The following is a 17,290-nucleotide window of genomic DNA, read 5'->3' as shown; positions in this document are numbered from 1 at the left end:
TTCTTGTTTTTATCACCACGCAGCCAAGTGTCGTTTAGATGATCCATCTGCACTGAAGCCAGTATTCCAAGCCCTTTCCTTGTTTTCCTTAAATAACTTTCCTTTGCATAAGATGTTGGCTCTGCATAGCACCTTTTCTATGACTAAGCTGGACAGTTTTATTAACATCAGCTTGATTTTGCCTTTTTCCCATGTCTCCAGCAGGAAGGATGTCTCCTTCCCATTGGAGTTAAGTTATCCTAGGTCTTTCCACCTTCAGTCTGAAGTTTGCCCAAGTGTGGCTCTATATAGGTATTTATGAATAAAAAGTCGAAAGTATTTTTCCATGTGGGAGGGACCCATCTCTTTCTGAGGTTACACAATCCAGACATCTTGGTTTGGGCATGCTGCAGCTGCAGGAGCCTTTCCCAGCTGGCTTCCTCCGGGTCAGGGTTCCAAGAGTTTTTTCACTGAGTCTTACACCTCTGACACTCGGAACATCCTTCACCGAGATCAGAAACACCAGCACCACTATGACAGTGTTTTTATTGTCTATTTCAGTTTGAGAAATTCCAGGGAAATTCTCAAAGGTACATTAACTAAGTCAGAGTTTGCCGAGGTGACATTTTCAAATGGACAGCAGAAGCGGAGTGTTGTAACGAAGAGAGAGAAAGAAAACATTCTTGTGGAGAGCAGAGAAAACACGAAGAGGGGTCTGATCTTTCCCTCATGGAAGTTTTGGTGTTGACCTTTGTGGGTGGAGGATTCACCCCTTTATTTAAGCATCTTTTGAGAGATTCTGCAAGTGGGAGCTTCAGGCTGTCGGTAATTCACCTCTGGGTGCATGAAAAGCGTAACCAGCAGCATGATGACACGTAGGCATTAGTTACATTCCTCCTGGCATTCTTGCTCAGCCTTCCAGGATATTCATGGGCACATACCAGAGAGCGTGTCTGAGGCAGGTCTCCGCGCATCGCTTGGGCAGAGTTTGGCAGACGCTGCTGCTTGCACCTCCAGCAGCCCTCCCACCCTCTGTGGGGCTGCTCTGTTCCTGGGGTGCCACAGTGGGAAGGTTACTGCCCAGTTCTCTTACTGCAAACTCTCGGAAAATGCGGTCAGTTGGCCGCCTGAGGCATGAGACGGGTGGAAGAACAAGCTCTTCACTGGTGGCAGGTCACTGGTACGCTACACTCAGCCATACTGTGCTGTAATTCCATAAACTGGATAGGTTTGATAGCTGTTACATTTCTGTCACAGGGTCTTGCTACACCCCCAGTAGCATTTGGTTGTGAAATTACTGAGTTAGCTCTTGTTCTGTCACCTACCAGGCTACTAATGCCCTGTAGCTGACACGTGAGCTGAAACACATTGGTCCATCTCGAGCTCCTCCAGAGCGTGTTACTCTGATAGTGGCTTGAGAGGAGGTTACACCCAGGAGCAAAGCACACAAAGCACATGCTGACTTGTGCATCTTGCTCCTGAGGCAAGGTCAGAGAGAGAAGGGCAAATTGCCTCCATCCTCAGGTTATTCGGTTGTATCCTTTCAGTGCTTCTCTGTCCTTCTCATCTCTAAAATCTTTCTCGGCAGCCCTCGCCATCTGGAACAGCCTTTCTGTCCCTCTGCGTCTCATCAACTTTCCATTTATTTGCAGTTTTCAGCTGACAAATGTTGCCTCTGTTGCTGATGCCTCTTAATTTCTTCCTTTCTCGTTGGCCTTATGACTTAGATAGTTGGCTTGTTTGAACATAATTGCACTGTCACTGTAATGGATAGCATATTGTCCTGAGTTATTCCCTGCTGGGATTAAGCATCTGTAAATGGTGAGGGAGTCTCCCAGACTTCCAAGAGGACTGTTTGCACAAACATGTTACGCCCCTGTATTGCGGAGGGGGTGGGTGTGTTTGTCCCTGATAAAAGATTGGCTTCTGCAGTTGATCCTCACTAGCAGCGAGAGGAGGAGCGAGCTGGGACTCCCTACGGCTTCTGCGGAAGGGAGAAGCCTGTTTGCTGTTAGAAATGGGCAAACAGGACTTCAGTTACATTTTTCTTGCCATTTTTTGCACAATGGCTCTGAAACTCAACTGTGTCAGCTCCGTGTCTCTTGCAGGGCTTGGATATGTTGTTACAGCAGCTGTTGTGCTTTCAGCTGTGGTAAGTGATTAACATCACAATCAAACATTGAAAAACTTCTGTTTTTCAATTGCTTACCAGTCACACTATCTTTTAACTCTTTGGAAGGAGTTTGTCCAGTTTTCTAATGGGAATTTGGGAGAAACGGAGTCAGGCTGACTGGAATCATGATGATAAAGTTCATTGTTTTCCATCTTTGATTTCAGCTTAGGAATCACTTTGGTAGCTAACTTGCTATTTTGCTTTCTAGTTTGTAACATTCTTTATTTCTGCCTTGAAAGCTGAGCATATTGTACTTCTGTCCATCAGCTACTGTGAACTATCTTCTTTGTCAAAATACTGGATGCTTCTAATGTAACGTTTTAATTTGTTCTTCCCTGTTATACCACTCAAAGGCATGCTGTAATATATGGACAAACTTCCTTTCCCAGTACGACCAAACTGTTTTATTTCCTTTCAGTATTACCAAAGTGAATTCTTTTATAATATAGTTATAGAAAAGTGTTCATTATGTTTGTTAAAAGAATGGGTTGCATATTGTTAATACATTGCATAAGTATGACAATACACATAGTAAACCAAAAGTGCAGTGTCCGTAGGACAGGATGTTGTGGATATTAGTGTAATTCCTACAAGGGAACAGTTACACAGAAGAAGTAACATGTCAGAACAGAATAGATATAAGAAACCTGTTTATTATCTATCTCTTTGATGATATTCACAACACTTCCCAGAAGGAGCTAGGTAAGATCACAGAGGTTTTAGGAAAACTGTAAATAATGTTTGTGCAAGAGGTATAACTTGTAGTTAAAAGGGGTTTATTTTCTGCAGTCTTGAACATCCTGCAGCATTTATAGAACAGAATAGTCAGCAAGGGGATTAGTGTTTCACTTCTGTGCCAGATTGAAAAGCTATAAATTAGTAAAGAAAATATGTAGAGTAAAATCAGGAGACGTAGACAGAAAACAGAGAAGAGAGACTCTAGGAAAGAGTAAGTCAGGAATAAGCCAGGGAGTAGAGTTGATTGGAAGTGAAAATTGACAGCGATCAATTGAGAGACATCCCCACCCACCCTTTTTTTTGTTGTTGCTTTTCCTTCAAAATTCAGTGCAAGAGGAAAAAGGAAACTTTCCACTTGTTGCCTGGATCAGTAGTTCTGACAGATCAGAACAATGTAAGTTAAACATGCGCTTCCTTGTGCTATGCATGTTGAACAGCATTCCCTGTCTCGCCCCCAGCCTGTCAGCATGGTGGAACACGCTGAGTTTTCCAAGGCCGGGAAGGAACCTGGCCTTCAGATCTGGAGGATCGAGAAATTTGATTTGGTACCAGTGCCAAAAAATCTGTATGGAGACTTCTTCACAGGAGATTCCTACCTGGTGCTGAACACCATCAAACAGCGGAGCGGGAACCTCCAGTACGACTTGCACTTCTGGTTAGGTAAGTCTGGTGGGAGTGCCCCTGCTAAACTGGGCACAAGTGAACTCTGTTCCTCTCGCTACACCAGCCTTGTCCAGCAGGTGTTACCCAAGGAAATAAAAAGCAGAACTGGCAATCCAGCGAGAATGCCATTTTGGGTGCATTTTACTGACCTTAAATACTTGAAATGGTTTCTGCAGTAGTCAGTACAACCATCTCTGTACGCAGAAATAGCTTTTTCTGATCAAGATGACAGAGTAAGTCCCTGTTCTCCAGAGGCTCTTACCAGGCCCGCAGAGAAGACAAGATCTCAGATGAAAGGGGTGGCTGAAATCCTTTCTGTTTGAAGGGATTGAGGTTGGTTGTTATCCTCTGGACTTGACCAGTGGAATTTTTTCCGCTGAAGTTCAGACCTCCCAAGTGACCTTCTGCAGTAAACATCACCAAGAAACATGGTAAAGCTTTCTCGTCTGCAAAACTGAGATGCTCTGGCAGTGTCATAGTGAAAGGTGTGCGAGGTACTTGCTTGGCACTTTGTCGTATCGGCACCTGTCAATAGGTTTTCCACACCAAATTGCTCCAGAGAGGCAGACTGCTCCGGGCCTGCCCCCACTAGTATCGACAGCTGTCAAAAGCCTGATAACGTCTTCCCTGAAGATTCAACTGGCCATGTGTTTGCTCCATAGCAAGTTTCCTTCCCGGGGGGTGAAGTGGCCAAAGGATAGTGAATGATACCTCTCAGAGAGAGCTGTGAAGCAGTGGGGCTGCAGCAGTCACAATGATATTGTAAGCCTGCCAGAAAAATAGAGTTTATACTGCTGTTTGGAGCGTTATTAGGAAAGTTTGGAAATGGCTATTCTGCAGACCTTGGAAACTAAACTTCCCAGTAATCTGCTTTCTCCCTGGTGTTTTTGCACAGCTGAATGTAGAGGCAGAAACCCATGCAAAGTTGTTGCCTTTTCATTTCTTAGGAGATGAAAGCTCTCAAGATGAGCGTGGGGCAGCTGCCATATTCACTGTCCAGATGGATGACTACCTCCACGGGAAGGCTGTTCAGCACCGCGAAGTGCAAGGCCACGAGTCCGCAACTTTCCTGGGCTACTTCAAATCTGGCATCAAGTACAAGGTAGGTGATGACTGGGTCTTTACACTACCAGGCAGAATCAAGTTTACAAGAAATGGCATCCTGCCCACTGCCCAATTCTCAGAAGAATGAGAATTCCCCTTTTTCCAGTTGCTTAAAAACCATTCTCAAACAGATGTTTTCCATGAGTTGGAACTGACGGGGTGGAGAACAGCAGTTCCCGGTGGGAGAGCTTTGGCTGAATTAATAATGCACAAACAAAGCCCCAGGAAATTTTAGGAATCAAGGTTTTGTTTTTCTTCAAGAAGCAGAGGAAAGAACAAGATGTCTGGAATGAATTTAAGAAACCGCAATCCAAGTTAATGGGAAACGCCTACCCAGATTTAATTTCTCCCCACTTACATAACAAAGTTTGACCTTCCCAGTCGCTTTTCTGTGCTTAGCCCACCTCCTTAGCATACGTAATGTTTTGGTAAAGTAGGCGAATAGTAGTGGGGTTACTCGTCCATGCCCTTGCAGTAAAGTGGAATAGAAGGAGTAAAAACATACAGTCAGGAACAGTTACAGGTTTTAGGAATCCAGTGGCACAAGGAAAGCGGTATCAGGTGAAACGCTTGCAAGGTTCTTTCCTCTCCTCATGTCTAAGACTTTAGTCTTTCTGTTTTGCGTATTTCCCACTCATTTGTTGTCATTTTTGTTCATTTGAATTTGGTTGTGCTTTTTTTGAGTACAAGTCCTGTTGCCTACATTGATAAGTAATTCCAAGTGTCTTTTTATCAGCCGAGAAGGTGAATCTTCAGGTTGGGATAATTTTTGGCAGGCAGGATATAGAATACACATGGAAATACTCTCTTCACCCCACCAGTCCTATTAAATCCTATTCATATCTCAACTCATTATGATCATCTTCAAATTTGGAGATCTCCAACTGTATTGTATCCCTGTTCCTTAGACGCTGTGGGAATGGATAGCTGGAATGTGTCGATAGGTATGTGCTATACAAAAGCCCAGCCTGGTCTGTACAAAGCCCCGTAAGCTGCTGATGACCTTCTTTCCTGTGAGAGGCAGAAAGTGCTCACTGGTAGCAAATCAGTAGGATTTTATTTTTTCTGAAGCAACAGCACAAGTGTGAGTTGTTGTTCCTTTGTTTTCCCTCAGGCTGGTGGCGTGGCTTCTGGCTTCAGACATGTGGTTCCCAATGAAGTGACTGTGCAGAGGCTTCTGCAGGTCAAAGGCAGGAGAACAGTCCGGGCAACAGAGGTCCCTGTGACCTGGGAGAGCTTCAACACAGGGGACTGTTTCATCCTTGACCTCGGCAGTGTAAGTACCACATAAAGCCAGGTTTAGCAGATTTTGAGGGGCAGGAGATGACTGATTCGTTCACATAAGGACTTTTTTCCCTGCTCTGTTGAAGCGATCTCAAGTGCTGAGCATTCTGAAACACTGCTTGGCCAGTCTGACATCTTTCTGTCCCAGCCATTCTGTCCCAGCTCTACTGCCATCTCGCCCAGAGCGGGTGTCGTTACGCTCTGACAGCTGCATGGTCTTTCTCTTTTTTCCCCAGAACATCTTTCAGTGGTGTGGCTCCAACAGCAACCGCCAGGAACGGCTGAAGGCCACTGTGCTGGCCAAGGGGATTCGGGACAATGAGCGGAATGGTCGTGCCAAGGTCTATGTTTCAGAGGAAGGATCAGAGCGGGAGGAAATGCTTCAGGTTATATTTGCTTCATCCATTTGTCTGTGCTGGAGCGGGAAGGGCAGTATGTGGAAGAATGGGTGGATGGGTAGATAGGCTTAGCCTCTCCATATGAAGTGTCAGGGGTATAAACAGCTCAATGCAGACTCGGTCCTCTGCATTGCTGGGACATCAGAGTATATTTTCACTGTTGATCTAGAAGTTCCTGCTACTTGTTCTTGTGGCTGGAGCGTCTGGGGTAGAGAGACCCTCTCGGATCAGCTGGTAATGTGTTTTCTCTCTCTCACAGGTCCTGGGACCAAAGCCCAGTTTGCCACCAGGAGCTTCTGATGAGACCAGAACTGATACGGCCAACAGAAAGCTGGCTAAACTCTATAAGGTAACAAGACACCCTGACAGATAACCTTGTGGAGAGTGGAGTGATCTTTGTGCAGGTAGATGGAGCTGGAAGAGCAGAGAGGAGCCGAGCTGATCTGAGCCCTACTTCTGCCTCACTCTGCTCTTAGCTTTCGATTAAGGTTTTTGGTTGCTTGCAGTGTACAGCCACATGCTTCTGTTCTCTTCATTGCCACTTTTGGCCAGAGTGAGACAGCCAGGAATTTTTGAGGGAAAGGCAGAGTGTGAAATGAATGGCGGGAAAAAAGGGAATTTCCTTTGTGCTCTCAGGGATTGTGTTAGGAAGATGACAGGAAAAAGCTAGAAATAGTGAGCCTGAGAACCAGGATCTACCCCTTTCTACATCCAGTGAGTGTGATGAGGCAATGATCTGGGAGGTAACGTTTGCCAGCAGCTAGGGTAAGTGTAGAAGAATGTCCAGGAGTTTTTGGGAGGACTCTGCAGCAATCTCTGATGGTGAATATCTGCCGGGATGGTTTGTAACGTGCACCTTTATCCGTTAGTTGATACAGGAACTCACGCCATTAAACCTACCTGACACATGGAGGCCTATGCATAGTTACCGAGGCTGACCCCTCCAGTTAGCGGGAGCAGTTGGTTTGCTTCAAAGGATACTTCTTGGCTGCTTGTGCAGCAGGGATCTTCACCGTTTTGGATCAATCTTTCTTTGGTCCCAGCAGTATCCGCTTTGCTAGACGTACTTGAAATCTTCAGAGTGTTTTTGTCATACTGTTGCTGTGTCAAAGGTATCCTGTTTGAAAAACAATAGTGCCTGAAGCAGCCAGTGCATTCAAGTGTATTTCCCTGCCACTCCCTGAGTTTTGGACAACCGCCATGAAGCTGGAGCGGAACAGGTGGTACCGTATCTAACCTCTGTGCTGTGTTACCGCAGGTCTCCAACGGGGCTGGGAACATGGCAGTCTCCCTCGTGGCAGACGAGAACCCCTTCTCCCAGGCAGCGCTGAGTACAGATGACTGCTTCATCCTGGACCATGGCACAGATGGGAAGATCTTTGTTTGGAAAGGTACCGTAGAGGTGCAGGGGAAGCTGCTGGTGCGTGCATAGGATCTTCATCCAGTTACCAAGCCCCATTTTTTCCAGCTGGGTAGGGGAGCGTATACTTGGTGGGGCTTTTCAGGGCAAGTTTGGATAGCATTAACAGTCTCAGAAAAGCGCTCCCATCTGGAATGTCAGGTGCTGAGGTACAGGGTCTTTAGTGTAGGGCATTATATGGAGGGTCCTGGGAACCAGGAAGGAAAAATTAAATTAGTATCGTAAGTAGAAAGGCAGCTGTGCTCTCTCAGCCATCACAACAGGCATAAAAGAGATGGAACAATTGGCATTTGCTCTTTGGAATCATCTCGCTGGAAGGCTGGGCCCTTCTGTGGGAAAAGGTAGAAGTACCTGGGACAGTCTCTTCTCCGAGTTTGCAAAACTTTAAGTTGACCACTTTTCTCTGTGTTTTCATTAAAGGCAAGAGTGCCAACTCCGAAGAGAAGAAGGCAGCACTGAAAACAGCTTCTGAGTTCATTGATAAGATGGGTTATCCGAAACACACCCAGGTGAGGATGTGCAGCCCAGCCATGGCCAAGCCCCAGGCACCGCTGGGGTTACTTTTCAGCCACACAGGACACTGCTCACATGAAGTGTCACTGGCAGTCTCTCAAGTAGCTCCTGTTTGGTGATCTGCTCCTCTGTAGGGAGATACTGCAGCGTTGTTCCCAGGTTAACACTGTCCTTAAAATAGCATTTACCCTGACACAACTAGTATTTAGCTTTTCTTCCTCTCAGATACATTTTACCTTTTCTGCCACCTTCTCCAAAGGGTGAAAAAGAGAAGGTGTAGATAAACCTGCCCTTCTCGTTCTTAGGGAGGTGATTCTAAAGGTTTAACATCCCTTCAGCCTTCCTCTGCATCCCATGGCAAACCGAGACCCGTATTTCTGGTTGTGATAGTATGGACCTTCCAGGTGTAGTTAGACAGAAGCTTAAAGATCGAGTAACACTGTCTTGAAAGAAACAAGTGCCTTCAAACAAGGGGTCACAAGCAGCAAACAGATTGTTTGCCATGTGTCTTTTCTCTTGGAAAAGATCTGCCTGGTGTGGGAATAGCTGGAGGTACCACTGACTGCAGTGTCTCTCAGCAAGACCTGACATTCCTGTCAGTGCCACATCTTGGCACCGAGCATTCACTGCTGTCACCTCGGGGGAGTTGTACCAGGCAATTCTCTGTCAGCCTGAACCGGGGCTCACCTGGACACAGAGTGGTCAGAGCTGGAGCTGTGTGGGGTGTGGGGCAAGGCTGCTCCTCATGCACTGGCTCATTTGTTTCAGGTCCAAGTCCTCCCCGAGAGTGGCGAGACACCTTTGTTTAAGCAATTCTTCAAGAACTGGCGGGACAGGGACCAGACGGAAGGACTGGGGCAGGCTTACGTTTCTGGTCACGTTGCCAAGATCGAGAAGGTGCCTTTCGATGCCGCCACTCTGCACACCTCCAAGGCCATGGCTGCCCAGCATGGAATGGAGGATGATGGCTCTGGCAGGAAACAGGTGAGCAGTCTCAGAATCCCTTTCGGAAGGTTTCCGGAATTTTCTTTGCTACTTGATGGCATTCTTGCAAGAGTAGCGAGACAAATGGAGACCTGAGAATCGTCAACGCTTTGGTTTTGTAAATGCTTTCACACCAAAAATACCAGCAGGGAAGGCCCTGCAGCTGAGCGGTGCAGATGAGCTCCTGCTTTGGACACCAGAATTTCCCTGGGGGTAGTGCTTCACCCAGCAGTGTGGACACTGACTCCTCCTCATTCCTCCTCCAGTAAAGCCTAAAAGCTCTATTCCTGACCATCTAACTGAGAGAAATTGAAATGATTGTGTCAGGTACAAAACGGGCTTCAGTGCTGGCAACGGTAGTAGCCTGATGCCAGCGGTTCTGGTTGAATCGGTCAAGGTCTGGGAGCACCCAACAGGAAAAGCTGCATGTGCCCTGCTTCCAGGCCTGGCTGCAGGCAGCGTTAGCGGTGTTCCCCAGCTGGTGGGGCTGCAGGACTGCGAGTTCTGGGAGGCTGAATTCGGGGAGAAAACGGATCAGGCGCTCTGTCAGGGAAGTCTGTTCTGCTGTCGCCTTGAACTCCGAATATTTCTGCTCCTCACCTTTTCTAGATCTGGAGAATAGAAGGCTCAGAGAAAGTGCCGGTGGATCCTTCGACGTACGGCCAGTTCTACGGAGGGGATAGCTACATCATCTTGTACAATTACCAGCACCTTGGGAAACAGGGACAGATTATTTACACTTGGTAAGAGGGTTTTCCTGATGCAGGTCGGGAAGCACTGGGGCTGTGTGGGGCTGGGAGTCTGCTGCTTCAAAAATGGATCCTGCTGGTTCCCACTTACAGCGGATCCTCAGGGGGGATAAAATTTCACCCTGGATAACCTTCCCTTGCAAACAAAATGTTATCAGAGGATTGGAATGTTTTGTTTGAAGTGGGACAGTGAGGGGAATTACTGTGCTAGTATCTTTTTTTTCTCCCCCCCATCTCCCCCACCTAATAGCTACTAGGGAGTAGCTATTCCCTTCTTTGGAACAAGCTCTAGTTCTTTTTGCAGAGTTCCTACATCTTTTGAGACCACTATAAGTAACTGTTGGTACTCGGCCACCTCGGCTGGTGGCTCGTGACTGTTGGAGTTCCCAGACCGTGCCCTTGAAGAGTTTTCCAGCAGGCAGTCTCACAGCTTGGCAGCAAGCAGGAGGCACAGGCAAGCTGCCTGACTGACACCAGAAAGGATGCAGCCTGTACAGGGGCAGATAACAGCACCAACAGGCATGTTTTTAAACCAGCTGCTGGAAAGATAGTGGGAGATGGGCATGAAGATACTGAAGAATCTGTTTTATTATCTAGAAATCCTTCCGATCTCCCTCTGTAATCACCATGTTACAATATAGGAAAGGGAATTTCTCCTTCATGGAGAATGAAATGCTGCAGAAGTTTGGTAACAGGTTTTCCTTACCTCTTCTGGATCTCCATAGGATGTGTGGGGAAAAGGGATGAAAATAACACTCCAATTTTGCCTTCTTCCAGGCAGGGTGCTGATTCCACTCAAGATGAAATTGCAACCTCTGCATTCCTCACGGTACAGCTGGATGAGGAGCTGGGAGGCAGCCCTGTGCAGGTAAAAAACCCAAACACAGCCAAACCGAAAAAAAACCCACTGTGGGACTAAATTATATGTATAGTTACAGATACAGCTTGACAGGACAAGGGGTAACGGGTTTAAATTGAAAGCAGGGAGGTTTAGATTGGATATCAGGAAGAAATTCTTCCGGCGGAGGGTGGGGAGGCACTGGGACAGGTTGCCCAGAGAAGCTGTGGATGCCCCATCCCTGGAAGTGTCCAAGGCCAGGCTGGATGAGGCTTGGAGCAACCTGGTCTGGTGGAAAGTGTCCCTGCCCATGGCAGGGGGTGGGACTGGCTGGGCTTTAAGGTCCCTTCCAGCCAAACCAGTCTGTGATTCTGTGATTCTATATGATACCAATTGGCAGTGGAGAAGCCCAGGGACGTAGCAGCAGCCCAGCTCTGGTGTAGGTGCTACGAAGGGGCTGTGTGCCCAGCCTACACGCGGGCTGTGTTACACAAGGAGGTTTTACAGATGGCCTGTGTGAGACAGGAGGATTTTTACAGCTGTTGTTACCTGTGTGCCAGTGGATCACTCATCAATTAAAATGAAATGACTCTGTTTAAACACTGGCCTGTGTGTGCAGGAGGTACTAGCTAAGCTCCCGTGGCCAGCTTGGTGTTGTGTGAAGATTCCCCCCGGAAAGTTGGTTGTAAAGGCTGTTTCTAGCACATCTTGTGTGACTTTTTAGCAGTAGCTTAAAACTGACAGCATGTTTCTTTTTCTCTAGAAACGAGTAGTGCAAGGAAAAGAGCCACCCCATCTGATGAGTATGTTTGGTGGAAAGCCCTTGATCATTTACAAGGGGGGAACCTCGAGGCAAGGAGGCCAGACAGCACCTGCAGAAACGCGGCTGTTCCAGGTCCGATCCAGCACCTCGGGAGCTACCAGAGCTGTAGAGGTATGTGGGAAAAGAGCCAACTTGGGTGTTGCATGCGCAGGCTGCGATGGGAACATGATCCCTTTGAACAGAACAGGGACTGAATTGAGCTTTCTTATTTAAACTGGAACCCACTTTGAAAACTTACAAGGATTCCTCTTTTCCCGTGGAGAAGTGGTGATAATCGTTATTTTCTAATTAGTTTATAAATATCACCTTGAATACATTTAAGGTGTTTTCTGTTAAGTCACGTGAACGCCACACTATTCCTGCTAGGATACTGTTCAAACACTGCGGAAACCATTAGGATCTGCCCACTGTGATTTGTTCGAAGCCCGTGGGATAGCAATGCTGAAGACAGAAGGTGCTAAATACCCTGTGAGCAAATAGAACTCGTGCCAGGGCATAGGTTAGGAGCCCTACTCCTCTGAAAGAAACCGCACACAAAACCCCACCCCATGTGCAACAGGAAGACAGACTAAATCCTGGTCAGTAGCTACAGGTGAGGCACAAGCAGTTTTATGTCTACAGCAACTTCCTTAGTTTCCAGCTTCAAGAAGGCACATCCTTGTTGACACGGAGGAAATTACGTTAATGATTGATCAGCCCCAGCAGTGGGGATACTGCTCTGCCGTGGTCTCCCCAGCAAGCTCAGAAAGCTCCTGTCATAACCATAAAAACTGGCAGAACAACTGATCCATAGGTCACGTGTATCTATCTGTAGGTTACGCACAGAACCACACGTTTATTTAATCTTCTCCTATGACTAAGTCTAACTCATCACTCAGATACAGGCAAACAAAGATACAACACACCTTACAGCCTTGCATGCTTGTACGGAATGTTTGCAGTTTATTCAACGACAGGTACCAATTTGTATTTTGAAACGATGGGCTCTGTGTAGAGGATAATTACATCTGACATGTGCAACGTTCTTTCCTTGCAGCTGGATCCTGCTGCCAGTCAGTTGAACTCCAATGATGCCTTTGTCCTGAAAACTCCCTCTGGTGCTTACCTTTGGGTTGGCCAAGGAGCCAGCGATGCTGAGAAATCGGGGGCACAAGAGCTGCTGAAGACGCTGGGAGCTCGCCCAGTGCAGGTTTCCGAGGGCAGAGAGCCAGGTGAGGGAGGCACAGTGGAGTCTGAGGTCCTTTCTGTGTAGCTGCACGTTCTCAGTAATCATTTAGTGGGTATTTTCTTTTGTCTCCCAGAACAAGGAAATACGGACACAGGCACAGAGGGGCTGCAGGCTTCTCCAATGTAACAGTGCGCTCCTCTTTATAGGAGTCCCTTTGGGACTTTCTGACACTGAAGAGTGCTTCCAAGTCCTACCCAAACCACACTGCCACTGTGGTTTCCATGAACAGTTGAGGCATCAGTGTCTCTTTCTCTTTTTCAGATACTTTCTGGGCAGCTTTGGGTGGAAAAGCTCCTTACCGTACCTCTCCCCGGCTGAAGGACAAGAAGATGGATGCTCACCCACCTCGTCTTTTTGCATGCTCCAACAAGAGTGGACGCTTCACTGTGAGTATCTAAGCAGATAGTTCAACATCCTTCTGACAAAGCTGGGAGAAACTGTCCCAGTCTGCTCTGAGCCAACCAACAGGCTGTTCCCCTCCTCTTCCTTGGCGGCGTTGCCTCCAGAAGGAAAGCATCAGCACCATTTCTCTGCAGAGACAGCAGCTACTTCTGTTATCTGTGGTGTCAGCACAGCAGCTTTCTGAAGCATCAAACCGGTCCTGCCCTGGTTAACAACTACCTGTCAGGCTCCTCAGATTTTAATTTTCAAGTGAAAAAGGGGCAGTACTGCAAGTCTTGGGCTTGAGTGAGAGGCAGTTTCTCCAGGTAGACAGAATGTGATTGTTCTGTGGTCCAAGAACACTTCTGTGACATGGCTCGAGTTCCATGGTCAAATTCCCTGTCAATGTCTGCCTTAATGCAACCCACTGACCTGGGGTGGAACTGCTGTGAACTGGATTTTTTAAAGGGAAAACAGTGCTTGGAGTATGTGCTCATCTTTTAACCTTATGTTTTCCAGATTGAAGAAGTTCCTGGAGATCTGACTCAGGATGACCTTGCTACAGATGACGTGATGCTCCTTGACACGTGGGATCAGGTACGTCACGTTTACCTGGTGAGGAGGGGAGCAAAGAACAGGCACGGACTGGCTCTAGGTTGAGGCCCCAGGTACAGCTGGAAGAGATGCTGTATTAGAGTCCTTTCATCTTCAGGCCTGGGAACAAATCACCTTACTGGCGACACTGAAGAAAATTTGTACCCAGAACTTCAGAGTTGTCCTGCCGCTTCTCTGGTTAGCTTAAGGGCTGAAGAAACAGGCTGCCCTGTATCCTGTGTTCTCCCCAGGCTGTAAACCTCTCGAGGGCAGCATCCCTGTCCCGGCAGGAGAGGACTGTGAACCACTGTTGGGATGCAGCAGTTTTTAACATACTGACACATTTTCTATTATTTTTCAGTATCAGACTGCGCATAAATCAGCCAAAAGGCAACTTAAAATATTAATTTTGTGTGTTTTATGTAAAAATGTTCAAGCATCCGGTAGTTTTGCTGACATTAAGCTAGCGTGTAACTTGCTCGGGTATCTAGAATTTATGCAGATACCACAGAGTCAAAAAGCTTCTCGTCACCCACCGACAGCTTTAGTCAGGCGGGTCAGCAATCCAGGCACACCAGCCCCAGCAGGTTCCTGTTCCCTGTCACTCGTCTCAGCTATCCTGGCTTCCATCAAGAGATCGATCGTTGCTGAAATAATTCATATGGGGTTTTTATCTTTAGGTCTTCGTATGGATTGGGAAAGAAGCCCAAGAAGAAGAGAAGACCGAGGCGCTGAAATCTGGTAATGTCACATTTTCCTCTCTGAACTAAGAGGTTTTTGTTTTCCCACTCTCTGCTCCTAAGGCAGGCAGTTTAACGTACTGAGACTCCTATCTTAATCACAGCGTAAGATTCAGTGTTGCGATCAGAGATCCCGTCTCTCCAGAACGGAGGATCCCTGAGCTCAGCACAAGGAGATGCAGTAGTGAGCCAGGCTGCGCTCGACCCCTCTCAGCGCAGAGTATCCTTGTGTGGGCAGGCGGGTGTAGGCTAACGCGGGGCTACAGCCTTTTGTGCTCCGAATGCCAGTTGTCTACGGACAGGTGCTAATCGAGCAGGTGTAGGTAAGACCAGAGCGAAAACTTCAGTGGATGATGTGGTTTTTTGTTGTTTAAATGAACAATCTGAACATGTATCTCACATCCACTTAGCTGCGATGAAGCTGTTGCCCCATGAGACTCGTGCTCTGAGGTTTCCTTCTACTTGTGTGCTTTCAGCTAAGCGGTACATCGAAACCGATCCGGCCAGCCGAGACAAGAGGACTCCAGTCACAGTTGTGAAGCAAGGGTTTGAGCCGCCCACCTTCTCCGGCTGGTTCCTGGGCTGGGATGACGACTACTGGTCTGTTGACCCCCTACAGAGGGCAATGGCAGATGTGGATGTCTAAGTAAACCCCTTTTCTCTCTTTTTTTAAATGGAGCAAGTTTAGTGCCTTCAATGCCTTTAAGAGCTACTTCCTCCTGCAGGATGCATGTTAACAAGGCAGTGATGTTAATAGCCAATTAGCTGTGCAATAATTACTGAAAACAATCGTGACCAGTCATTGACCCTACTCCTTGCTTTGGTGATATTTAATACAATAAAGCTTGTATGGAATTTGTGAGGAATGGTGGGGTTTGTCATGAAGAAGAAAATACTAAGCAGAACCTGTAGATCCCACCTTTGAACTTGCTTGAAACAAATACACCTGAGAAAACTGAACCTTCCTTGTGCCATCTTTTGCACGTGCACTTTTTGCTGAATGGTTACAGAAACGATCTGGGGGATTTGGGATCGTTTTGCTTTCCCGTCGCCAGAATTATTAGCACATAAGACCCCGATAAATGAACAGTCTTCTACTCTGAGAAAGTCACTCATTAGTAAACAGCACATGTTTTTATTCAGGATGAGAGCAAAAAGCAGCTCCTGGTGTCAACAAGAATTCACAGGGGTGGCAATCTACAGCAGCAACAGCGGGAGTTACAGATTCACTCATCTTCCCCGAGGAATAACCTCAAGCCGTGCGGGTTAATCCCTGCTCCCCACTTCACGTGCGTGAGCACAGTCATGCTATTACATCGTTGTTAACCGTACTTCTGCCCTCTCCCGGCACAAAGTCCAGCTCAGCTCACACCAAGCACTGACAAACACACACGGGCTGGTGTCTGCTTCTGTGACGGAGAGGGGAAAAAGCTCACAGAGAAGCGGCGCCAAGTGGGTCAATCCCAGCAGGGCGCGAGTGTCTCGTCCGAAGCGCGGCAAAGGCACAGCGTATCCAGGCACAGGCAAACAGACCTTGCCCTTCCGAAAAGTAATACCTGTAAATACAGAACTGATCGTAGCAGAAAGGTGGTAAAAACCAAGTTAGGACCTTTATGCTGGCCAGTGTGAGAAGGGCACGGATATGACTGATCCTGGCTTTTCGTCTTTGTTGCCACCTCCCAGTGATGGAAGGCCAGATGCCAAACTCGGGGATGGTGGTCGCCTCCCCCATGCAGACTCGAATTCTCATTTTAAACTGTAATTACATCTACTGAACAGGTTTAGCAGACTGGAACGGAAGATTACACACTTTCAGTATTAAGTCTAAGCCCTCAGTGTCACAACAAATACTACAGGTCTGCTCAGAAGCAGCACCAACTGGTAAATCACTGATTTGTTACAAGAGAGATATAAACGGTACAGCATCTTCTGTTAAAGATCACCACCCCCTGCTAATTAGAGATCTTACTTCCTAGAGAAGCAGGTTTTACACCTGGATTACTGACTCCTGCACTTTCTTTGGCGTTTTAAAATCATTTTTAAGAGAGACACATGAAGGCAGAGACAGATAAAGGCAGACCCAGCAACTGCTGCGCTTTAAAGCAGCATAAACCTATAGAGGCACGTCCCCATAACAACAGAACAGCCCATCAGTGACGCGTGCTGTATCCAGACTGCGCCGGGTTTCTGCGTGGCAGAACACAGACGGGAAGTTCCACTTCAGTATCACTGGCCAACAACTTTCTCACGAATGGGGGACTATTTTAGGGAGCACCAGCCTGGTTTTCCTAAGTACTCTGTATAGTATTCTCGCTCCTACATCAACTTCCCTCACTTTTCCTCGTGTAAGCTAGCGAGCCAATCCACATGGCAACACTCTGACTTCATCACCCCAAGAGAACAGTTAGGGCTGTTACCCTTCGCTTGCAGGGCTACAGACCCATTTATTTAAAGGAATATTTCTCTTGCCAAATGTTGGAGCATCTCATCCTCACCACAAACGGGTTTATATAGTATCTGAAAGTGAGGTTATAGGTTAAAGCTGTCCCATCCAGGATAACATGGCTACGTGCTTATTTAAGCTCACAGTCTGCTTGTACTCATTCTGAAAGGTTTTCAGTTTCACAAACATTAAACCTAAGTTTCGGAACACGCAATATAACAACAGAATTTCCTCAGCA

General features: G+C 47.1%; 1 protein-coding gene across 1 annotated transcript; it reads left to right on the top strand.

Annotated features, from left to right (window-relative positions):
- Window positions 1-1,931: 1,931 nt before the first annotated feature.
- Window positions 1,932-15,565, top strand: GSN (gelsolin). The gene is made up of 17 exons (XM_010155529.1): window positions 1,932-2,131; window positions 3,349-3,550; window positions 4,501-4,655; window positions 5,772-5,933; window positions 6,178-6,327; window positions 6,599-6,688; window positions 7,598-7,730; window positions 8,180-8,268; window positions 9,041-9,256; window positions 9,866-9,999; window positions 10,783-10,873; window positions 11,607-11,777; window positions 12,703-12,877; window positions 13,156-13,280; window positions 13,795-13,872; window positions 14,550-14,610; window positions 15,086-15,565. Exons 1-17 carry the CDS (start codon window positions 1,997-1,999, stop codon window positions 15,253-15,255), a joined length of 2,337 nt encoding a protein of 778 aa, XP_010153831.1. The 5' UTR covers window positions 1,932-1,996; the 3' UTR covers window positions 15,256-15,565.
- The last annotated feature ends 1,725 nt before the right edge of the window (window positions 15,566-17,290 follow it).

This window comes from Eurypyga helias, unplaced genomic scaffold (assembly GCF_000690775.1).
Source record: "Eurypyga helias isolate BGI_N326 unplaced genomic scaffold, ASM69077v1 scaffold45417, whole genome shotgun sequence".
Classification (NCBI taxonomy): domain Eukaryota; kingdom Metazoa; phylum Chordata; class Aves; order Eurypygiformes; family Eurypygidae; genus Eurypyga; species Eurypyga helias.
Note: the sequence above shows the minus strand (reverse complement) of the source record. Positions and strands in the feature narration are given on the sequence as shown.